Raw genomic sequence first — 25894 nt, 5'->3', positions numbered from 1 at the left:
GTTGTTGTCATAGTAGGGACAATCAAACACACACTTGCATAAATATGATTATGGTGATCCTATTGTGTTGATTGAAAGATAGTTCTCATGAAAACACTATGAATGTATGTAAAAGGATTTCTCACATGTATATTAGGATTATAAAGGTGAAAGGTAGTTCTCACCTGATTGAATCAATGAGCTATGTTATGAATTGTATTTGATGAAGGCTAAAGTATTCTGTCACACATGTAGAAACAATCTAAATATTATTAATGTATAAGTTTGGGAATAATGCTAGCATCGAGCTGATATGGAAAATGAGGTACAGACTCTCCCACTAGTTAGGTCGGGTCTTCTACATATGCTCTCATGAGATGGAAACTCTCCCGCTAGACAGGACGGGTTTTTAGAAGCAACCTCCCTATCCTATAACTATGTGCCCGTATGGGTATTAGCTAGTAGATCCACCCTAAAGCTAAATATGTTAGTTCTGTCTTAGGCAAGTAGGACGCCTTTTTTCAGTGTGGGGTCATATGATATCGGTTTCCATATAGCTTACCTGGTCTATGTCGGTTAAGGCTATATTCCCTCTAATGAACAAGCATATGAATTATGAATACGAAAGTGAGTTATATGCTATGGTACCTCAAAGGGTTTACTTAGTATGAGTGGTAGTATGGGATGTCATTCATACATTGCACAAGTGGACTTTGAGAGTAGTCATGGTGTGTTTCTCTTATGTTTATGTACTATGAATATGCATTATGTTATGCATGTTTATGTACTATGAATATGCATTATTTTATGTTTTGTGAATATTAAGTATGTTTATGTACTATGAATTTGCATTATGTTATGTGTTGTGAATATTAAGTATGTGTATGGGGTATGAATATGAAGTATGTTTATGAATTATGAATATGAACATGATTACGAATGTCTCTTTACTATGTGTATGAACTATGGATGAGACTAATGTATGATAGGTATGACCATGGTAGTCCAAAGATGATACTTAGCGTAGGTAGGGTTATGGGACCTTATCTACACATGACACAAGTGCAATCTAGGGTTACTTATGTGGCTATGCTATTATGTCTTATGAGTATGCTATTAAGGATGTTGACTTAATGTCTAATGAATGACGTACCCTTAAATAAGTTAATACAGAATGTTGACTATGTATTTCATGTAATAGTGTAGATCTTGCTTGGGTTGTATTACGAGTTATTTCCTTGTCTTGACGCAATGAATATGAATGTGCCTAGTCTAGCGTGGCTTTGAGGAATACTTAGTGTGAGTAGTATTATGGGATGCTACTTATACATTGCACAAGTATGAGTTAAAGTTATCTTGGGGAATGTTCTTAATGTGTTTATGTGAAGTATGTAATGCTTATGTTCCTTATGAATATGTATTGTCTAAAGCTTGTATGTTGAATATATCCTAATGTGAAGATATGATTTGTATGTTGATTAGTTTTGTAGATTATGCCTAATATGCTCTTATTCATAAAGTTTTACCAAATTGACATATGCGCATGTCTTTCAAACGAAATATCCCTTTCTAAGCATGTTTTTGCATGATCATCATACTTAGTACTTGATTGTGCTAACCCATATTTCTTCTACTTTTTACTATAAGTGTAGGTTTCGGCAAGAGATAGAGTTCTCTAAATTCAAGGGCTTGGGAAGAGTTCTCCAAGACCAAGTGTATGTCCTCATTAATTCTGGGACAAGTATTTAGAAGTTTCTTGTATTTAATTTGTAAAAGGTTATGTCTATTTTTGTTTAAGTCTTTCAATTGTGAAGGGTCGTGACCATATCTTTAGGTTTCATGTCTTGGTTAGATGGCCATGTGAGATGTAGGCTTCCGCTATGATTTTAAATGTCGTGTTCTTGAAGTGAAGGGTTTTTAAATGAAAAGTTTTAATTCCTTGTCATTTTTCCTTATGATCAAATGTTATGAATGCTATGAGGCTTGTATAAGACCTCTTCGAGGTCGAGTACGCCATGTCACGACTAGGGGGTGTAATAGAGTCGTGACACAAAACTACAATTTACAAAAAATAAATTCTGTAGCATGGATGTCACGTTATTTAACAGCCAGTAACAGAGTTCAGCTTACTTTCTTATGGTAGCAAAGAGGGACTTGCTGCAGTGAAGCCCTAATGAATCCAAGTGAAGTAAAATTGGCCCCAGTTGATCTTCTTTATCTGGCATGCAAATTATAACCAGGCTCCAATGAAGACTACAAAGGAGAAGAACCAACACAAGGACATCAATAGCAACTCAACAGAAATAGTGTAAGAGGACAAAGAGTAATGTTAAATGCACCAAAACCAACAAAAATAACTTGGAGCGAAGTCAATGATTCCTCGGCCAACTACCAATTGATTGTTCCATTTTGTGAAGAAATTATGATCTCTTAGTCATTTAGAAAAGATATAAATCACCGGAATTACACTTGTATAGAGTTCTGTTTCCATCACTAATAAAACTATTATACCTAAACAAAAAAAAGTAGTTCCCTATTCAGTATTCTCCTTTTGTTGTGTGTGTGTGGGGGTGGGGTGGGGGTTGGGGGCATGAGCAATGACTAGACATGTGTTGCTAACAAGGACTACCAGCAGAACTGATCAATGCAGTGTTATCAAAGGCGAAAAGCGCAAAAAAGCTCTAAGGTCTGTGGGGGCTTTAAGCGCAAAACGCAAATAAAGCATGGCCTTTTACAAAAAAAAGGTTCAAAGGGATAAAAGAATAAAATATATATGTTTAGTCCAAGACTAATAATTATAAACCAATGAAATTGAAAAAAAATTATAATAAAGTGAAATCTCAATTATTTAGCTTCACTTTCATAAGAGGCTCATTGGCAAGGAAATGTTTTTCTTAGAACTTTGATGAAATACACTAAAGCGCAAATAAAGTTAGGCGAGGAGCTCAACACGTTTTGAGCCTCGCTTCAGGGCTTAAGCGCGCTTTGATAACACTGGATCAATGTACATGAACTGTTGGGTAGCTGGTTGACCTGCTTATGTAGCACCTACATAGATTGAGATGTGACTGCTGACAAGTACAACCACCCATGATAGAAACCTGGTAGGTGTGAAGCGGAGACTTACGCCGTGTGAGTGGGAAAGTTGAGAAGATTTTAAGAATGAGATTTTCACCAGCCTGTGTGTCTTGATACAGAGTTCCTACCTAGGAGAATCAGTTGATATGACGACGGAGAAGAAACGCCAGCGAACCAGATCATGTTTTGGTAAAGCTTTCTTGAGGCATACTTAAACCTGTAAGCTAGGTGAAAGGATGTATTAAGTGGGTTCCAGGCAGGGAAAGATGTATTAAGGCGGCAAGGTAACAACTCTGGTGCTTTAAGGTGAATGCAGCCTATCGACTGATGAACCAGTCCAATCAGCAGATTGATAATTTGCGTTGGAAGCATATTTGGTGAGAACTAATATTCCACACAAAGTAGCTTTTGGCTTTTGGCAAAGGAAGTTGTCCTCACACAGGACAATTTAATGAGAAGAAAGATCACAATGTGCTCCTGATTCTTTCTATGTGGAGTTAAGGGCAAAGATAGTCAGTTAACCATCTATTCCCACATTGCTAGGTGACAGAATGGGGATTTTTCATTAATTTTAAAAGCATATCCTGGATTATGCCCAGGGAGATTACAGAAGCTCAATAGAGTTGGGAGGAAACAGGATTAATGGCAAAGAGCACGAGTAGATGGAGATGGCCCCTGAATTTGGAAGGAAAGAAATTTAAGATGCTTTGAGGAACAGAGAACTGTTTTTTTTTATCGGGTAAATATATTTTCAATTATATACATGGCCAAAATGCCATATGCAAGAACAAAAGGTAAAGATTATAGAATCTACAAAATGATACTATGCTCTACAAACTCAACCCATCATCTATACAACAAGGAACTTTATGTGAGCACCAAAAAGATACAAGGGAACGGAGACTGCTTCTCAACTGGGAGAAACTAGACTCTACTCCTTCAAAACCTCTACTATTTCTTTCTCCAAACATTTTGCATTAACGCAAGCAGAACCACATTCCTAGCCCTTCGTCTTCTCCTTTTGCTTCCGGTTCTCCAGCTAAACATCAACTCTTTCACAATTTTTGACGTTGCCCACTGAATGTAACCACCTAAACATATTCCCACCATAACTCATGGTCAGCCCGCAATATAGAAGAAGAATATCCACATCCTCACCTGTCTTCTTACACAGGTAACACCAACTGATGCAAACAACATTTTGCTTTCTAAGTTTTTCTGCTATCAAATCACCCTTCTTGCAGCTAGTCAAGTGAAAAACGCACCTTCCTTGGCACCTTTGGTATCCTTGTTGCATTACATGGAAAAGCATTCTCCTCTCTAAGCAATGATTTCTCATAGGAGGACTTCATAGAGAACACTCCAGTGTTCCCCAAGCCCCACCACCAATCGTCTGGTTCATCACCGGATTCAACAACTTCCCAATCCTGAAGTTCCCTTCTAAATCTCAAGTCCCAAAAAACCTCCACCATGTGTCCCCTTAATATGTTAAATTGTCGTATTTCTTTGGCACGATACTCCGTATCTCTGAAATTTATCTTTCAATAATATGTCTCCATACCATTTATGCCCCCAATAGTTTACTCTTCTTCCATCTCAGACCTTGACTGAGATATTTTCCAAAACATAATCCCATTCCTTCATGGTATTCCTCCACAAACCACAACCAAAACACAAAGTCATATCTCTAAGTGAGACACTTATATTGTCCCTCACCCCTAACTGCAACAAAATCAAAGCCCCTCAAGTAACCCCGCAAGACAGCTATATCCATCATCCTGCTTAAAGCTTCCATAACTAGAATAAACAGCATTGTTGACAGGAAATCTCACTGAAGAGATGCAAAAATAAACTCATTTCCTTTAATTTTCCTCAAGTTCCATTTGAAGTATAATGGAATTTAGGAATTTTCAGTTAACATGACCCTAGGCCTTTTCACGATCAAGTTTGCACAACACACCTACCACTACTTGCTTTCTCCTTCAATCCACTACTTTGTTTCCCACCAAAGCTACATCTAGAATTTGTCTACCCTCCACAAAACATTCTGCGAAGTAGAGACAGTATCGTCTAACACCTTCTTAAGTTTAATAGGAATCAACTTAAAGACGATCTTATAGATGCTTCCCACTATACTAATAAGTCTGTAGTCCTTCATGCTCGTAGCTCCTTCCTTTAAGGGATGATGACAATGGATGAAGCATTCATAGTTTTCTCAAATTCCCCTCTTTCATGAAACTCAACAATAGTATCCATTACATCAGTTTTAACTGTCTTCCAAATCCAAATAGAAACCATTGAGATCCGAATCTTTATCACCTGCAAAACAACCCACCGCCTTTTTCATCTCCTCCTCCTCGATTGCTCTTTCTAGCCACACATCGGAGATATGATTTAGGTAATGGAACAGGAAGATGCGTGAACAATCCTACATCAGCTGAATTCCTTGGGTGGGGTTGCACAAGGGTTCTTATTATGCTGGCGGTACTGTGGTATATACATAGTACTCCTGGAGAACCAAGAAACCTCCAAACAGCACTAACTGCTAAGTTACCAAAAACATTGCTCGGCAACAGGATTTCTCTCCGAGAATTGCTATTTCCTTACTAACCGCATTGACTCAGTCTCACTTATGTTGCTCCCTCAACTAATCGGGGTTAAATAGTACAGTACGTGTCCTAAGAAATGAACGAAATTAATCTAATTACATGATTACAAAGAATGAATCACTCCAATTGATCCTAAATCATATGCATAGGAATTATAAGATACTAATACAAACTGTTAAATTAGGTCTTGGGCATAACTCATACCCAAAAGCTAGCTCAGAGGCAGGAGCATTGCTCAAACCTTATCAGGAGTCCACCCATCTCATTAACCATCAATGTGGGACTTTTGCCATTCTTCAACACAAACAAACCAAATAAAAAAACTCCAAATACAGCATACTTGAATTAAATCTTTGTAAATCAAACTATGATAAAAGGAACCACCCAACTTACTCTTCATGTATGGGAAGAAATATATAGGCTTTCTCAAATATATTCACCCCTTTCCACCACCTTCTTAGTCTGATAAATGAAGCTTCCTTTTCATTCTGCTGTAGAGAATTAGGAATTGGATTCAGATTTACTGATATTCGAAAGATTGATACACTGCAAGAACTAGGAAAGAAATATAGATAGTATCAAATAGTTCCTGACTGTTCAGCATATATTCCATCAGAAAATCAAGTACAAATGGAATAGTCATCTGCAACTTTACATTATGTTTTCAGAGTATCCATACTGCATATGAAGACATAATTAACGAAATAAATGTGTGTTTTCTCTAAAGCTTAAGCTTTTAAATGAGATGGTCATACACATTTCAACATCGTATCAGAATAGCAGATATATTGGGTTCAAGTCTCACTGCCACACATTACCAAAAGATTTCCACGTGTTTGGCCCGTTGAGAGATAATTAATTATGTAAAATAGTGCTCTCTCCAACAGTTTGAACACTTAGATGAGATGGTTGCATACTTCAACAAAGATAATATAAAGACAACAAATATCAGGAGAAAGACTAATACACCAACATCAATCAGAGTTTAAGAGTCTAAGTACCTTTTACAGGGTCATTTTACCTTAATTATTCAATCTTTTTCAGAATAAATAAATAAAGACGAGGCCAATGCTCTCTTCTCCATGTTTTATTTGGAAAATGGGTAATGTTGTATTCCTTAGCATTAAGGAGATGCTGGGGGACCTTCAAAAGAAGAAATAGAAAACTGATACTTACAGGGATCCTAAAAATTCTACGAGCTGTTCTGCATCCTCTAAACCAATCTCTTTACACCATAAAAAGAGAGATACAAAACAATTCCTACAAACGCTCTCTTCGCCACATTTGCCCATTAAAAAGAAGCTTCAAACAAGACTCAGTACTTTTGAGATCCATCTACCAAGCTCAGTATTGATCTATAACACGTAAACTTTCATTTGTCTTCACTAACGAGTGTCTATGTGTATGGCTATATGCCATGACTACTTTGCACAGAATTATTAAAAATACGCTAAAAATTAGCAAAGGACATACACGCCCCAAAGTAGATATTTTCACACAGGCGGGACGTTATACAAAATGGTCGGAAAATTTCACATTTTATAGATTTATATAGAATATGTTAAACAGAATAGGTATAGAAATATTAAATATGACTCAACCTAACTGATTGATCCTCCTAGATCGATGACCAAGCGCGTTCCTACAATACTATGTGATTGGAGTTCGAATCAGTACAGCGCCAGATTTTCCTTTCTTTTTTTTTAGTTTCTAATCAAGTGACTCTCCCTATATCTGCTAAAAAACAGGTTTTCTGTAGGGCCGATCCAGCAACAGCTTAATCAGAAATGAACAAATATACCAGCCTACCAAGCATACAACTTACATATTTACTTGGACAATATAATATTTGATATATTGAACAGGTTCAAGAAAAAGCTTGAAAGAAAAAATTACTCATGCAATGTGTATTTCTAGGAAAGATGTAGTAATTTACATTAGTTCTGTTTTAACAAATATGATTTGAATAATATTTTCAATAATTAACAATTTTTTTTACTTATTCAAAGGTCGATTCGCTTACAAAAGATCATGTGTACGCCATTGTTCACACACCACTGGTCGATCTATACTTGGTAACCAAGTTCATGTAACATAGTTATTAATATAAAAATTAGAAAAGATGAGCTTAGTTAAAATTGGATGAAATTCTTTTATCTCAGAGGGAAGATAATACCTTGCTCAGTACAGCCTCTTTGAGCTTCTGGTAAAAATATGTATTGAAAAAGTGATACTCATTGACATCTGCATGAGGTTTTGTCTTCTGGAGGTACCTGACAACAAAACAATGCAATTAGGGTATAGCAGATAGAGAAAGTCGGTGCAAATTTCATCTTGCTCCTACTAGCAATTAGTGTTATCAAAGGCAAAAAGCGCAAAAAAGCTCTAAGGTCCATGGGGGCTTTAAGCGCAAAGCACAAATAAAAAATGGGCTTTAATGAAAAAAGGCGTAAAGAGAGAAAAAATAAAGTGAAATATCAATCGTTGAGTTTCATTCTTCATAAGAGGCTCATTGGCAAGGAAAGTTTGCCTTAGAACCTTGATGACGACACTGAAGCACGCATAAAGCGAGGTCAAACACTCAACACGTTTAGAACCTTGACCACTTTTAGCATTTTAACTTATAAGCTACTTTAAAAAAAGTCAATCCAAACACCGCCCAAGTCTAGGTCTCCATCCGCTTGCCTATCTTACTAGGATATTGGAACAGTTTCTGATTTCATAGAAAAAGTTGAAGGGAGAGTTATACCTTCTGGAACCGGAACAATAACTACTATAAAGTAAGAAGGTATAATCCCTGAAGCAAAGGCTCCGAAATTTATATTAAAAAAAAGGGATGAAGTAATCGGAATTACAAGAGAAACGCTTGTGGAAAGCGGAGAACATCAAAAATATCTATTTATAACATGCAACTACTTCAATAATGTTAAAATATAATGATACATTTGATAGAAAGAATATAACACAAGTGTTGACCAACTTCATGCATCCCAGAAGTTAATTTCATTCTATAAAGACAGTGAAGAGATCATCCAAACCAGCTGCTAAAAATAAAGTCCATAAGCAATTTTGTTAGTTAGTTAGTTGGTATTTATTAGGCGGCTAACTAGCAATAGTACCAAATGATAGATGATGTTGGGAAAAGTCAAAACGATATTACAGAGGTAACCATCAAATACAAACACAAGATTTCAGAAAAAATAAATAAAATATACACACACACACACACACACACAGACACATATATATATATATTGCATGATTGTGTCTGTATATGTACATGACACAACATATATTTAATCAGCTAAGCTCTATAATTCACATTAGACTAGAGATTGCTCTAATTGGAACAGAAAGTTGGGAAAAATCTCTTTGTTCAGAAGGTGAAAATTTTCTTTGGAACTGACCTGAAGATTCTTTAGTTTCATTCTTCTTTTCCTTTTATAAAATTTTTCCTTTTTCTTGGGGAAAATTCAAAGGAACCTATTTCCCAATATATGTCTAATCTATCTATTCATCAATCAACAATGTAAATATAAGAAGAAATATTTTGTTGACTCACCGGATGTAGAAATTCAATATAGTCGATGACAAATATGCTTCAGGTGCTAGAGATTCCATGTCCGAACAACAAATTTCAACGGATTCGGGATCAACCCTATGTCAGTGCAAAAACAATAAAGAAATCGTAAGCAATCAAAAAAAGCCCCAAGGTTATAAGTAATGCATACTGGATCAATAAGGTTGTGATTCATGTCATACCGTGAAGGATAGTATATTGTGATTGCCTTTCTGCAGGAAATCGAGGAATATAAGAGCTATTAACAATTGCTCACTAGCACTCAGATCAGATGTTGGTATGTAACTTTGAGAAAATGTTAATTTACTAATATATTACCGTTCAATTACTTGGTCCACTGGCTCTGTCGCTTTAATTGCATCAGGATCCTCCTCATCCACTAGAACAACAGCCTGCCCCTGGGAAAATGATGCATATTCAAATGGCAAGAAAGATCACATAGGAATGAAGCAGAAGTTCATGGTTTCCAAGGACCAAGAGAATGAACTATATTCAGGGGGGAAAGAATAAATAAAGCAAGAGAGGCTACAATAATACATCATGTCCCTCCAAAATGTCTTAGAGATTCTTTTGACTTATCATCATCATCTGCACTCTTCATCTGGTCAGGACAATTCACAACTGACACCAGACTCTTTGCAGGTTGCCAACTTGTGGCTGCGAACTTGTCTATGAAGAGTTCTCCCGTTGCCGCTCATAAAGGTATTCGTTCTATTTGAGTCCCAATCCTATCTGTACTTGTCGAAATTATCATTGTTCGTCACCAGCTCGTTCTGTTTTTGTATCATCACTATCATCTATTTCTGCTCGTAGGACTACAGGTAAACCTTTTTCTCACCCAGGCAAGCGACAAGCCATGATCAAGGAGATATTTGCCTAACACTCTAGTGGTACTGGGGAACTTGTTCCTCTACCTCTAGGTAAGTCTCCAATTGGTTGTCATTAGTTATATACCGTGAAGGTTGGCACTGATAGATAGATTGATAGAGCATGACTGGTTGCCAAAGGCTACACAGATTTTTCATCTTGACTATGATGATACCTTCACTCCTGTGGCTAAGACTGCTGTACTCCGTCTCTTTTTTTATATGGTTGTTCTTTACTTCTTGCTATTGGACTCTCTACCATATATATATTACAAATGTTTTTCTTCATGGGGGTCTCAAAGATACGGAGCAACAATCAGATCTTGTTGATCCGAGAAGATATAGAAGGTTGGTAGAAAAATTGCACCATCTCACTGCAACTCGACCTGACATTGCTTTCCTGGTTAGCGTTGTAAGTCAGTTCTTTGATTATCCTTGTGACAACCATTGAAATGCAGTCATTCGCATTCTTCCAGACACAAATATTCTCCAGGAAAAGGAATACTTTACAAAGACTGAGGACATAAGCAAATCATTGGATACACAACTGAAGATCGGGCAGAGACACCCTCTGGCAAACGATCTACCTCTGGGTATTAGATTTTAGTTGGAGGAAATTTGGTGTTTCGGGAAAGTAAGAAACAAAATGTGGTTGCTCAACTAAGAGAATAAGCTGAATAATGGGCTACGGCAATGGCTACATGTGAGAACTTATATGGACCAAGCAACTATAGGAGTTAAAATTTGGAAAAATAATGAAATCGAATTGGATAAACAAATGCAGATTGAGCAGAGCCACCCTCTGGCAAACGATCTACCTCAGTGTATTGAGTTTTAGTTGGAGGAAATTTGGTGTTTTGGAGAAGTAAGAAAAAATATGTGGTTGCTCAATTGAGTGCAGAAGCTGAATAATGGGCTATGGCTATGGCAATGGCTACATGTGAACTTATATGGATCAAGCAACAATAGGAGTTAAAATTTGGAAAAAATAATGAAATGGAACTTGTGTGCGATAATGAGGCTTCATTGATACACTTCAAATTGCATTAAATCCAACATTTTACGAGAGGAAAAACACATAGATATTACTTGTTATTTAGTCGGAGAAAAGATACTCTGAGGAGACATCACCGCAAAGTTCGTGAAGTCAATTGATCAACTTGTAATATATTCACCAAGTCTTAGCCAGTCCTAGAACAAGTAAATATGTGTAGCAAGAGCAGTATACACGATTTTTATGCACCAACTTGAGAGAGAGTGTAGAATCCTTAAGAATATTCTAGAATATATAAGAAAATATATTAGATCACTTGATTTAGTCCTATTGTAATATAGTGATTTCTTTCTTTTTTAAGAAATGTAAACATAATTATTTAAGTTCAATAGCTTGAGCGAATAATCAAGTCAAATTCTCTTTTATTGTTTCTTCTGTTTCACATTACTGATCATTATTCCCTAGTGAACTTCTAAAGGATATTGGAACAACAGAAAAAAGGAGGGGCTAAGTGGTTAAAGTATATATAAGTTCATCAATCAATGTATACCTACTGTAACTAACCACCTCCCACCCCAAGGGAGGAAGAGAAGGAGAGAAAGAAAGAGGTAGTGGTGCACTAGAATAACCATCTGAGTAGTCTTTAGCATGTCAATATTGATAATCAACCAAAGGTATTACCTGAAACTGTAACAATGTCGTACACTAGTGACCGATTTGGGTATAGGCCCGCACAACTGTAAAAATGTGTCAATAAGAGTCTAAGACTTGTTATCTTATATACTCAGCATTTCTCCCGTGTTTTGTTAATGTTCAATTTTCCTAGAATATCACATACACCTTCCCTTGCGTATGCAACATCCTCTTTGAGTCTGAGATTTGCCCCACCATCGCTCAAGGTTGTACGCAGAGTGACCCGGATACCATCTACAATAGCCTAGCCCACTGCTGGTATTATCTACGTTGCGCCTAGAAACGCGTCACTGCGCTTTAGGGATTGTTTTCTTATATACCCAAACATTTATCCCGAGTTTGTTAATGTGGATTCCTAGTGTCGCAGAAGACCAACAGCAACTCCCCAAATACCAATGCAAGTTTTCATATTGACAAAAAATATCTACACGCCTACATGGAAGCTAGCCGGGATAAGATAACTAAGATACATAAGAAGCCTTACATTTGCATGCCTTCGAGTATATGAAGATTGTGCTTGAGAGGCTTTAAACCTGCAAAAAAAGATCAAATCAGTAGCAATCACATTTTCGTTGGTTTGATTATTTATAATAGGACACCAAAAGGTACAAATTGCAGCAAAGGAGAGGCAGGAAAAGAAGAAATGAATAATTAAACACGTCAAAGTTTCATGGCTCATGGATATATAGCAAACACATACAACAAATAATTTTAAATGTAGCTTGAAGATCACAAGTGCTTCTTCAGAATATCCAATTAATATCATGACAGAAATGATCTCCTGAGTAACTTTGGATACGAAAGAGAAATTCAAGAGAAAAAAAAAGAACAACTACTATTACTACACCTCAATCCCAAACAAGTTGGGCTAAATATGAATCCTCACTTTCATTTGAGATCATTTAGTATCATCATCATCATCATGCTAAACAAAATAAAATAAGAAGATAACTATTAATAACAATAATATTAGAAGTTATTTGACAAGTCTAAGACCTATCATCAATTAGTAGTGATAAACTATGTGGATCCTTGTGCCCTATCTTTGGCTGAGTCTGCATTGATACCAATAATTTATAGGTCTTTCGAGACAACTTCCTTCCATGTGATTTTAGGTCTACCTCATCCCCTTTTAACACTTTTACTTACCATAGTTTCAGATCTACATATCAGTGCATCTGTAAGTTAATTTAGAACATGTCTAAACCATCTAAAGCAACCTTCTTGCATGTTATCCTCAGTCTGTGCTACTTGCACCTTTTGAATCATTCAAAAACAAGAAAAAGTACACATTCTCTAAGCAAAGGGTTCGGGTCGATAAGAGATGGGATAATGGGGGTTACAATTACTCTATCACTTAACCAGATTATGGTTCATTTTTTGGTGGATTCAAATTATGAACACTATTCAAAATTAGTGTTCATTTGCTTAGGTAAGCAATCAATCAGGTCTATTGAACCGATAAGCAATCCCATGGGGGTGGACGATCAGCATTCCCATGGGATTGCAGGATAGAAATCCTATCCTCCCTGAAAATGACACAAAATACATCTCTTACTTAGTGGAAACTGGAAAGTACCTACAGCTCCAACCTTACGGTTGTGGGTTAGAGTCACCATGTTACCTTATTAAAAAAACAAATAGTTTACCCTAAAAATAATTCATAAATCCCTTTTCACAATCATCTAAAAACAATAACCCCCTTCAACGAGCCTTTTGAATGTTGAGGTTAAGTCACGTGCCTTTTTTTTTAAGTTTACAAGTGATAGATTTCCTAAACGTTGATTAAATTTATGTTGTGGATTTTTTTCTTAAACGTGAATAAAATATTGCTGAATTTTTTTCCTTAACAATGATGCTATATGCTGCTTATTTATTTCGCCAAAATCTTACCCCTGATTAAATTTGTCTGACCTGGACTGGATATATGGGAAAGAGGTAGTGAAACCAATAGGACTGCAGTTATATGTCTGTTTTATGACAAGATGTTTGAAGGCGGAATTTTTTGCCACAAACATCTTATTGGTACTCATAGCGATGACACACGATGTACAAAATGCATGAAGGTTGTGGAGCAAGAAACAAAAACTATGTTGAGGAAAAAGGGAGCTAAAACGTCAAATGCTTACATCAACTAAATGTGACTAATCTTGATGGGGATGATGAAGAAAAAATGGAAGAAGATGAAGCTATTGATTTGTCACTTCTTGCAAAATCACAAAAAAGGGGCAAGAATACAATAGTCTCTTCAGGTTGTGGATCAACATGTAGGAAAGGTCCTTTAGATAGTTACTTTTCGCAGAAGCCAGGAGATAATGCAGGGAAAAACGATAAAAAAAAATTCATGATGTTGCCAAGGATATTTTGAGGGATCATGCAGTTGCGAGTTTTTTACGGTGGGTGCACAATGCAGGGATCACATTCACTTGTGTCAACTGTAAGGACACTTTTGGAGCGTTTATTGAGGTCGTAGGCCAATTTGGTTCAGGAATGACCCCCCCCCCTCCCTCCCCCCCCCCTTATCATGAAGTAAGAGGTCCTTATCTAATTAAAGAAGTGGAGGAGACAAATACTGGAGGAACATAGGATAGAATGGAACAAGTTTGGATATTCCATTATGATGGGCTAAGTGGATGGCAAGAATTGGTAAAATGACAATGTGTTGGTGAATTCTCCAAAAGGAAGCTTATTTCTTGAATCCACTCATGCGAGTGACTTGTCTACATGTTCCATCAAAATGTTCTCCTTGTTTCGAAACACAACAAAAAGGACTGGAGAAAAGGATGTTGTTCAAGTTGTTACAAATAATGCAAGTCAAAATGTTAACGCCGGCGATATGTTAATGGGAGTGTTCCCGCACATTTATTGGACTCCATGAGCAGCTCATTGCATAAATTTGATGTTCAGGAATGTTTTCAAGAAAAGACCCTTCACTACAGTTTTCACTTAGGCAGTAACGGTAGATTATTACATTGTTCAAAAGCTTTTGTTATTGAAATATGATGATGAGATTCACAAAAAAAATTAGTGAAACTTGGCAAGACTAGATTTGCTACTGCTTTCTTGACCTTGCATAGTATGCACATGCAAAAGGCCAATTTAGACACTTCTTCATTTAAAAAAAAAGATGGAACACAAGTAATTTGCAATAGGAGGTAGGGGGTAGAAGTTGCATGCATGAATTTTTCTTATACCTCTTGGAACAATATTGTTCATGCTCTTAAAATCAGCGGTCCCTTGATTAGAGTACTTCAGTTGGTGGATGGGGGGAAAAACCCCACCAATGGGCTACCTTTATGGAGTTGTGCATACAGCTAAGAGGCTATTCAAGCGACTTTTATGAGCATAAATATGCCAAGGCCTTTGAGATAATTGGTAGACGGTGGGAAGTTCAACTTCATTGACATTTGCATAAAGTTGGGAATACTTTGAACCCATCACTCTTTTATGATAACTATGAGATGGATTTACTAGGTAAAAAAGTGTGGAAAGGATTCCATGATTGTGTTGGTAAGTTGGTCGCCAATAAAGATGAGCAAGATACAATAGTGGATCTGGTGAGCAAGTGCTAAGTTATTTTTTCAACTTAATAATTTTTAAATATTTGTTCTACTTCAATATTTAAATTGTGGAAGCTTTATGGTTTAGAATCTCAAAATTACAAAATATCACCATCAAAGTTCCAAGTTTAACTAGTAGCTCAACCGAAATGTGAGAAGAACTATGGCATGTTTGAACATGTGAGAACTATGAAGAAAGATTTATTATACTGATATAACTAAACTATATCTCAATTGTCTTATCTCCTAATAATTACTTCTGCAGAATCATACCAAGTAGAGGAATAGACTAACCCTTAAATCGCCCCAATGACCTAGTGTTCAATTAATACAATAAAATATTGAAGCGCCATTACAATGCTCGCAATTGTAGTTGATCCAATTCTTTTAGAAAATATTAATGATGCTAATGAATGGCTAACCGGAGTCCCTGAGAATCATGAAGAAGAAACAATTTTTTTGGGAGATTCTGATTTCACTTGGGATGTTGCTGCGGAGGCAAGTGGAGTTGAGGAGAACCATTATGGTTTAAGGGGGAATACTTCAAGCTTACACATGTAGAGAAGAAGTAGCTACAAGTCTATCCCTAATTGATGGAATTGAAGAATATGATGATGGAGTTGAAGAAGATAATTAGCGATAGAAAAACAACGGAGGAATATAGGATTTAGACAATCTTGTAGAAGTAGAATTTTAGAAGAATAGGAACTAAATGTTGAAACTTGAACCATTAATAGCTTTGATTTTGTATGTCCTATGGTCTATGGAGGATTTTGTGATGTCTATTTTTTAGTTTTTAATTTGAACTTCTGCTTACAAATATTCTCTTTTTATTTTGGCCTTTTGTACTTTCAAATTGTATTGAAGCGAGCGCTTCACTTATAGCATGAAGCAGGGCCTTGTCGCTTTTTTCCGCTTCGCACTCCTCAAAACACTGGACATGGACCATTCAAAAGATTAGTTTCCAGATGTTTGTAATTGAATTCTTTCACCTAAGGCAAAGATTGAGGAAGTATGGAGACAGCACTAATGTAATCTCAACTTTAGAAGATTTTTGAATGACTGAGGTTCAAAGCATTGCTGAATTTTTCAAAGTTTGGGAGCCTTTTCAAGGTCTTAGAAGCAATGAAGACCAAGTGGTTTGAGAAAGGAAACAGTAAGGGTTGCTTGACTGGCAATTCTGCTTATTCGCTACTTCCATATACTGGACTACAAGGATCTTATAGGCCTTCGTAATTCATCTGAAAAGTAAAGATACCATACAAGGTGACTTGCTTTTTGTATCTGGTGGCAAAAGAGGTATGTTGGGGTTTCCAACTGTGCTCAGGCGCTTATTATGTAGAGCTGAATCTGAGAGTATCAACCACCTTTTTTGCATGGCCGTGTGACAGATCAGTTTTTGTAGCTGTTTCTTAACATAGTTGGGATCAGGTGGGTCATGCCAGAGTCTACATGTTATCTCTTAAAGTGTTGGAACAACAATTGTGGTAGCATGAGTCAGAAGAAGTGGTGGAACATGGTTCCAGCATGCATTTGGTGGACTATATGGAAGGAGAGAAATACAAAATGTTTTGAAGATTGAGATGAATTGTACTTTTCGTTTCATTTTTGGTGTATTAAAAGATGCAGAATCTTTCCTAGATTATGGACTCCCTGTGAGTTAGAACAGGGACACAGATCTGCCTTTTGAATTGTAAATATGGCTTAAAGACATCCTTTGTGCTGACATTAATATACCGTTATCTTCCTTAAAGAAAAAAAGATCACTCTAATTTTGGGACATTGGCTGCTTAGCTCTGTTCTCTAGTAATAACATTTTAGAAATGAACATGTTCTACAGATCAAACTAGAGACTATTTTGTGCAGTAAAGTAGAAAGGACTATTATCCAAAAAGATAGTTGAATGAAATTGAATAAGGAACATTAGTACAGGAAAGGGTAGGGAGATCAAAGATAAGGTATCATCCACAAAGATTTCTGAACGAAACTGACTAAGAAATCTCAGTATAGAAAAAGGTCTGGCTTATCAAAGATTAGACTGCAGGAATTTCCTATTTCTCATTGCTTGGCCATAAATTCTAAAGGACCTGATGCTTTGCGTTGCAAAGTAAATGCATTTGTGCTCCAGTTTATATTTATAACTACCAACTTAGAAATTATAGTTCTATTGAAACTACTTGCAGCAAACGGAGTGTAATTGAAGTATACAAGGATAGTTGCAGGATACGAACTACAGAGATCATATTGAGGCAGCTACTGTGCAATTACATAATCATAGAAATGAACATTGTTCTAAGAGAGATATTAAACCATTTTTACACCCCTACACTCTTGTGCATGTTACTCTACAGCAAGTCAGCAAAATACAACTGCTGAAAAGAAGCCACGTTATATTTAATACTCCATATTTCAAACTAAAAGTTGAGATTTCAACTCTGGGCCATCTGAAAACATTGTCCAACTTCCTGAAATAGAATACTTTGTCAAAACTCTTCAACATATTTTACAGCAGTACATAAACTTTTGAGAAAAAGTCGCATTTAAAAAATACAATGGAGTCTGTGACAAAGTATTCTATTTCAGGAAGGTTGACATAGTTTTCAGATGGCTCAAAGTGGAAATCTCAACTTTTTGTTTGAAATGTGGAGTATTATTAAAAAATGATTTTAGTTCTTTTCAGCAGTACAGAACTTATAAAGCACAAACATGAGCAGCTTTTTTTTTCTTTTTGAATTTAGATCTCTGAATAAACAGGAGCAGCTTTGACACTCCTGTTGATCTAAACAAAAAATTAGTGGACCCCATCTTTCACATTGAATCTTATGCAAATACACTAATTCCTAATGAGTTATCTCATCTCAAAAAACAAATTCATAATGAGTGACAGCTTCCAGTAATAACCAAAATAATAACAGCAACAATAAAGTGTCAGAGCAGGAAAATTATCTAAGAAGTTAGGGGAATAGAAGAACCCAAAAAGACAAAACACCTACTTCTCTGAGAAACAGCTGGCCTTATTTTCTTTAGAACGAGTAGAAGAATCCCATCCTTTTAGATCAACATTCAGAACTTGTTCACCTTTGTTTACAGGAGACTTATAAGGTTCTTCCTGTGACAATAACTCTCGCTTGTGTCTTTTTCTATGTGAAAACTGGTTGTTTAATGTACTTTTGTGGTCACATGGATTCAGAGCATATAGTTCTTCTTGGAAAGCATTGGCTGGCTTAGACACTGCCTGCAATTCAATAAGCAAAAGTAACAAAAATTAATGGTTAACTTCAAGAGGAAGAGAAATGAATTTAGGAATGAAGCTGTACTGCTTCCAACTTGTTCAAAAACCAAACACCAAAGGTGGACTGTGAAGAGGACACAGATGGTGAAGCCTGTGCCTCGAAGTTATAAGGTGCACCTATAAAGTTATATCAAACCTCCAGCCTCTCCTTCTAGAACTAATTACAAAAGTAAAGCAAATTAAAATGACAAATAAGACTCAGTTCTGATTCCCACATAGTTACCCGTGTACATGCACATGCACACCAAATCCAAAGTTACTCCTGTTTGTAAGAAGAAACTCGCAAAATACCTAGAGTGAACTATAAATCTCTTCAAGATGAGAAGTAGGCTAGACACACTAGGCATAGGCAGAATGTGTGCTCTTTATTCATGCATCAGTTTCAGAACTATATGGAAGCATGGAAATCAAGATAGAGAAAAGCTCCTATAGAGTAGTAGAATTAAGACGAAAAAACTTAATAGAACAGCAATGAGTGCAGTAAATCCAAATACAAAGAAGGAGACAGTGAAGAAAATATAGCAAGTAACAAGGAAACAGTGCAAAGTCTACCAGAAGGAAGCAAAAACAACAACAAAATAGTGCGACAATCAACACACAATAAACAACATACTAGGATAGATTATTGAAAAGAACAATAAAAATGATAGATATAAAACAAGAACTACAATAGTACAACTAGTGCTATGGTAAACACCCACCCTAAGCAAGACAATACTACTCTACCTACTAACTTTCTACCCTACTACATGTCCACACCCTCCTATCTAAGCCATGTCATCGGTAACCTGAAGTTGTGTCATACCCTGTCTTATCGCCTCTCCCCAATTGATTGCGTTTGTTCACCTCTCAGGAACTCTGAAGATTCATTGCCTCTGTACTTCCATTTTCCCCAAAGGAACTTCCCTTAACTAAAATATCTGAAAACTTGTTGAGTAAAGATATCAGAAAAACTTAACATAGTCCCAACTAGGAGTGGCAAATGAGTGGATCGAGTTGCATATGAGTCGATCAAAAACGAGTTAAAGAAAAATGGATAAAATACTAGACTCCACTCATATTTTAAATGAGTAAAAATGAGTTACTCAATGGATAATATGGGTAAATACGGATACCCATATTATAATAGGCATCTTGTTAAAAGCTTTAAAAACAAAATCTTCACCTTCCTTAAGGTGTGTGAGAAGAAAATTTATGTTAAATGACAAGTTTAAAACCGTGGCACAATTTTATTGATCATTATATATTAAGTATTATAATATGTAATGTATTTATTATGTCATTTTTAAAAAAAAAAAATCATTATATTGGTGACCCCAATTTCTTTAAAGCTTTTACATTTTTAATTTTCTTTTTTTTTTTAAGTTCTTCACCACGAATTCTGTCACCATTGATGATTTCTTAAAATATTCATCACAATATCATAAGAAGGAACTCTAAAAAGAAGTAAAAAATAGTGGGGAGGATGTTGATTTCCACTGGAAAGTTAATAATTTTAACTTAAAGTTCATGTTTTTATTTGAACTCGTGGGAGGATTCACTAGAGAAGAAGACCGAAAAAAATTATGAGGAAGAAAATACTTCTATTGAAAATCCTATGACATTTATGCATAAAATTCATGATTACATTGCCTACATTTTTCAAAGATCCATCGAAGAAAATAATTTTCTATCTTTGTCTTCTTTAGACGGAGCACCACCTACAACCATCACAATGTTGTTTTTGTCACAAGACATCAATAGCGTATTTGATCTTACACACAAAGAATACTAATAAATGCTTGATTTCATCCATACTTATCAAGATTTTAAAAGAACTTACACAGATCTGAAAGTTTTTATTTGTTTTACCGGCAACAATGGTGTTGCCCACGCCTATAGCCAACGCCAACATCACTAAACTTCATAATTGTTTTATTGTCTCATGTTCTCTCTTCAAATTTCTTGTTTTCCTTCAATTTATGAATAGTGAAGAAGAAAGAAGAAATGGATTTTAAGAAGAAAGAGGTGTAAGGTGAGACCGTGAGAGGAGGAAGAAAGCCTAGGTTTCTACTTTTTTTTTTGAACTTGGTAACTTTGTATTATATCACAAAACAGTACAATGGTCGTACTATAACCTTATATACAAGTGTACTCCTGATTTCACTTCTCTACATCTAAATTGAGTCTAACACATCAATAATAGAGACAATGTTATTAGAGTATAACTGATTACACCAAAAGACTAAAAGTAACATGCACTTTAGTTTAAGCAATATTAAGCAAAAATGGTTTCAAAAAATTAAAATAACGTGTAAAAACGCGTGTATAACAAATTTTCACACAAAAACTGATATTGTCTTCGGAAGGGGGCATAATTTCACTTTAAACAAGATTGAGTGTGTAATATATCTCATCATGATACTTTAAGCGTGTAACTGACTTTTCGGAACAAGTCCGGGGGGAATTTATGTCTTTTCCCTAAAAAAAATATTAGTTGTTTTTTAATTAAAGAAACAATTAAAGTTTCTTTCATCCCTCCCCACCCCCCACCCCCCAAATCAAAAAAAAATAAAAATTCTAAATTTCTCAAATATTATTACCAAACACATGGTTAAATTTCAACCAAATAATATTTGCCAAGAATATTAAAAAATTTATGACCAAACGGCAGCATTTAGAAGAAAAACTTTTTCGAAGAAAAAAAACAAACAAATATTGTATGAAGCTAAATCAAAAGAAAAGAAAGAAATCGTTATCCTTAAAATTCTTAAGTGGTGGAGAAATAATTTTAAATGAATAAATGATATAATATAAAAAAATATTTTTCAAAAAGTTTTTTACCACCCCACCACCCCAGTTTTCTTTCTTTTATGAATGAACATCTTTTACCCATTTACCTACCCCTTTTAAATGGATAATATGAGTATTATTCGTTTACCCCTTTTAAATATGTTGGGTACCTGACCCACTTAAAATGGGTAAATATGAGTGGATACCCATATATATTACCCATTCTGCCACCCTAGTCCCAACACACACAAAGAAACCGGAAGTATTGACCTTATCAACAGGACAAAAGTCATGCCTCACGCACCCATCAACTTGGTGTCAACACAGAAGTAGCAAGGATGCTCAATTATATCATCATTGAAGAGGATAAAACATATTCTTTCGAAGGTGGACTGTGGAATAACTGAGAATGTCATTATCATTATAATCAAATCCAGAAACCACCTATACTATTGAACTAAAACAGCATGATTGTGGAAAAACAAAAATGCAGAATTTAATGTCAAGACTCATGCAAATCCCATTATGAAACATAGATGTAATGGGTTTCAGTAAAGAGTGTTTTGCCATCTTACTATGGTGCTAGGGTCTGCAATCCAAGGAAGAGTTGAAATGCAGCATCTCAGAATTTGGATTGGTCCTTGAAAAACAACTATTTATGAAGAGGAAAATCTGAAAGAGCAGGAGGATTATTGGAAGACTACCTTTTTCTTTTATGAAGTAAGAAGTTCTCACTGGCATAAGGCATCTGGATGGTGCCATATTACAAAGCAGAAGCTTTGAGAGCTTTTGGGCCAAAAACAAAAGCTAGTAAGCTTTGGAAGTAGAAACTAAGTTAGACTACACAATAAACATGGAGCCAACGAAGTCCAGGAAATTGTCAATGACTCAATGCTAACAGGGGAGGAAAGCTCCAACTGAACAGAAAAAAAATAATATTTAGCTTTTAGAGCATGAAGAGGAGTTGAAATCCGATTAAAACACCAGTGGTTTCTCTCATTCCAAATAACCCAAAAAATGACTGCAGGAACCATCTCCCAGACTTTTCTGATGGCTTTGTCAGCTCTCCTACTGTTTCAAAGTTCTTTTCAAAGGTTCTCAGATGCCTCAGGACTTCAGGCTAATCCAGACAAAAGCTCAATCTATCTGAGTGGTGTGAATCAAGCAGTTAAGCAGGAAATCTTATCTATTGTTGTCTATATGCAGGGAAAATTCCCTTCAAGTACTTGGGTGTCTGTGTCTCCCCATACTTCAAAAGGCTCACAATTGGCAATATATGTCACTAGTAGATAAGATCACAAAAAAGATTAGGCGTTAGTCAGGAAAGTTATTGTCATATGCAGGAAGTGTTCAATAAATTAAGTCAGTGGTCTTTGGTATTCAAATCTACAAGGCACAAATATTTGTATTACCTAAGAAGGTATTGAAACTTATAGAGGGGATCTGCAGATTCATTCTGTGGACAGGGGCAGCAACTCTGTCAAGGAAAGCACTTGTTTCTTGGGGCATGATTTGCAAACCCAAGAGCTGCAGGAGGGGCTCAACATCCTGAATCTTTCCTTGTTTAACAATGCTACTATCTGAAACAAATATGGGCTGTGGATCAAGTGGGTGCGTGAGTATTATTTGAAAAGGGAGAACCAGAAGAATCATACTATCCCAGGTAATACAACTTGGGTAGTTGAGAAGATCCTGGATTCCAAAAATACATTATGCAGGCTACTTGATGTTATCGGGAACTTTTAACTACACTCCAATCTATGGTGGTGGGAGGTAGATTCTGAATTAAGAAACTCTACACTCGGCTCATGCCACAATATCAGAAGGTAAGGTAGTGTTCTTTAGCAAAATATTCATCCTAAACATAAATTCTGTCGATCGTTTGGAGAAGATTATCCACAGTAGATAGATTGCTTAAGTTTGGGGTTCATGTGCCACTGGAGTGTGTATTCTGTGACACTGTACTAGTAACTTTTGGGCCAGAATGCTTCGATGGTTAGCTTCCATAGGAGTATTGTTTGTTCGTGTAATAGAGCAATTTTTTTTGTTTGACTTACCGGTGAAGTACAGTATCTTTAGTTGTAATAGCCTAGTCTTTCAGAGCAGTTGTCCTATAGCTGCAAATTTTCTTTGAGAAGTAGGAGGTCAACTCCTATTTGGCTTGTACAGATTACTTCGGTACCAATACAATTTTGTTCTTAACCACAAAAAAATTATATATTAAGCTTGCTCCGTAGGATACAGGTGTCTTACGTAGAACATGTTTTCGCTTCAACACAATATTTTCAATGTAAAGAGGAGTGTGTTAAGAAGCTGAAGCGATCTTTCCTTTTTGTGTATGTCTGTATATTCTTGTATTAGATAAGGTTCCCCAAGGTTGATTTGCTACTTTCACAACTTGGTATCATTGAATAAGCTTAACTTCTGGATTTCATTGTTCTCATCAGCATTAATATTCAAGATTCCCTTAAGATGGAGCAAATAAACCATATGGACGGAACTTGTTAAAAGTGGCAATCTATTTCTATATGCTTAGTTTTTCGAGAAAAACTGAATTATGTGCAATGCTTCTTAATTATAAAAACATAACTTTCTTTCATATGACTGTAAACTTCAATTCTTCAAGTAATTACTTCAACCACATGAACTCACAAGTTGTTGTTGCTGCGAGTCAATATTCAGCTTCTGTAATAGATAGTCACAATGTTATGTTTCTCACTTTGCAATGATACAAGTGTCCAGATATAGATCATCAAGCAATTAGTGAACTGGTTTAACCTGCATTTAAGTATCCTATATTATTGAGTGTTTCTGTTTTCATTATCGCCTTCATACTACAATCCTTGATATGGTCTTTATCTATCTTAAAATCCGTAGAAGGCATCTCACATGAAGATTGCACGAATATACTAACTACATCTATAGCAAAAAAAATGTCTAGGCTGAGAACAGTGAGATAGCTTAATTTCCCAATCAGCCTTCAATATCCTGTAGGATCTAACATGTATCCTCCTAATCTGGTAACAACATAAATTTAAATCCATGGGACCAGCTCTGCCCATCATATTGGTTTCTTTAAGAATATCAAACACATGCTCCGTATGTAAAATAATAATACACCATGCTTGACTAGGTGATGTCAATGCCAAGGAGATTGTTTAAATGATCTAGATCCTTAGCTTGAAAATTTCTGGCAAGGTGTTTCCTTAACTGGTTGATCTGCTCAGTCATTTTCTGTAATGAGTCTAATAACTATGTTGCTTACTATACCACAGATAAGTACATTAACCAGGAAAAATATGACCATCAAACACTGAGTGATCTGCTTCACTGCCTTCTCTAGCAAAATTTTAAATAACTATGCATAACTTTCCACCCTAGCTCATAGTCATAGAGAATGTTTTTAATCCATAAAAACCTACATTTTGCAGTAAACGGCACTCTACATAGTTCAGAAACTCACTACTAATACTTGATACTTCTCTGAAATGCAAAAAGATGCTACATGCTTTGTGTTTTTTTAGTCGAATTGGCCATAATGCAGATGCTACACACTGCAATTTAATAGCTATTCTCTTGTACAGCTGACTGTAAAGCATAGGATAAATCAGAAGTTAGTCTATAATAGTATTTTAGCAAGTTATTCTGACTAGAATTTCACAACATGCACTGAATGCACGAGCAAGTAAATACCTACAAGCACACAATTCTAGAAATGGAACTGCAAAATTAACAGTAATAAACAAAGAGGAAATGCACAAAATTCAAAGTCAAACCTGATCGGAACCGACCCGTTTCCTCCATTCTAATTCATCCTCATGCAGTTTGATATTTGCCCTAAGCTTTTCACCTCCATCGGGTAGCCTAACACAAATGTTGCTAAAGAGAGATTTTTTTAGCCTAGCAATTTTGTCGGTCAATTCTGTATCTGATAAGTTCGAAAGTCCTTCTTTGAGCTCTTCTCCGTCCATGGTGATCGATTACTGTTTTTCAGCAGGCAGCCGTGGTAAGGCGGAGTTAACCACCAGCTCCGCCGGAGAGTCGTCGCTGTTGAATATTTTCTCCCACTCTATTGGTATTCCCTTACTCAGCTCTTCCTCACCTTGAAGAAAAATGAAGTTATTCTTGTTAATTGCAGTTACATTTTTGGTCTCACAATTACTATCCAGAGAAATATTTTTATTGTTTTCACTTCAAGTGGTGAAAATGGGGTAGAAGAGAGGGGTGCGGGAAGGAACAAAGACATGTCCCATTATTTTTACTTTCTAGTTTTTTTTTTAATTATTTATATGTATTTCGAATCAAGAAATATAAAATTTTATAAAAAGTACAATATATTCTAATACTTTAAATAAATATTCAAGTGAACAATTATATATTTTGAGAAACATAAGACTCAAATTTATGAGAATTATTCTACATATTACTCTTATTTTATGATATTCCACCTACACAATTTTATTTATATATA

At 35.8% G+C, this 25894-nt stretch overlaps 1 protein-coding gene across 7 annotated transcripts in view; it reads right to left on the bottom strand.

Annotated features, from left to right (window-relative positions):
* The window catches only part of LOC107018287 (ubiquitin-like-specific protease 1D), a 30260-nt gene extending 4621 nt beyond the window's left edge, over positions 1-25639 (bottom strand). For 2 of the 7 annotated variants that reach the window (XR_003577880.1, XR_003577879.1), the window contains exons 1-9: positions 25200-25637; positions 18353-18594; positions 12284-12332; positions 9565-9644; positions 9429-9458; positions 9229-9324; positions 7843-7939; positions 6060-6157; positions 2110-2232 (exon numbers count right to left, since the gene is read on the bottom strand). Coding sequence is in view for 5 of the 7 variants with exons in the window: in XM_015218732.2 (XP_015074218.1) it covers positions 2110-2232; positions 6060-6157; positions 7843-7939; positions 9229-9324; positions 9429-9458; positions 9565-9644; positions 12284-12332; positions 18353-18594; positions 25200-25394 (1010 nt within the window). In the remaining 2 variants the exon portion in view is untranslated. Of the gene's footprint in view, positions 1-2109; positions 2233-6059; positions 6158-7842; positions 7940-9228; positions 9325-9428; positions 9459-9564; positions 9645-12283; positions 12333-18352; positions 18595-25199 lie in introns of all 7 variants that reach the window. The other 5 variants (XM_015218732.2, XM_015218730.2, XM_015218728.2 and 2 more) reach the window with 5 other exon arrangements.
* Positions 25640-25894: the final 255 nt, after the last annotated feature.

This window comes from Solanum pennellii, chromosome 4 (assembly GCF_001406875.1).
Source record: "Solanum pennellii chromosome 4, SPENNV200".
Taxonomy (NCBI): domain Eukaryota; kingdom Viridiplantae; phylum Streptophyta; class Magnoliopsida; order Solanales; family Solanaceae; genus Solanum; species Solanum pennellii.
The sequence above is the reverse complement of the archived record's forward strand: the minus strand, read 5'-3'. Positions and strand labels throughout refer to the sequence as shown.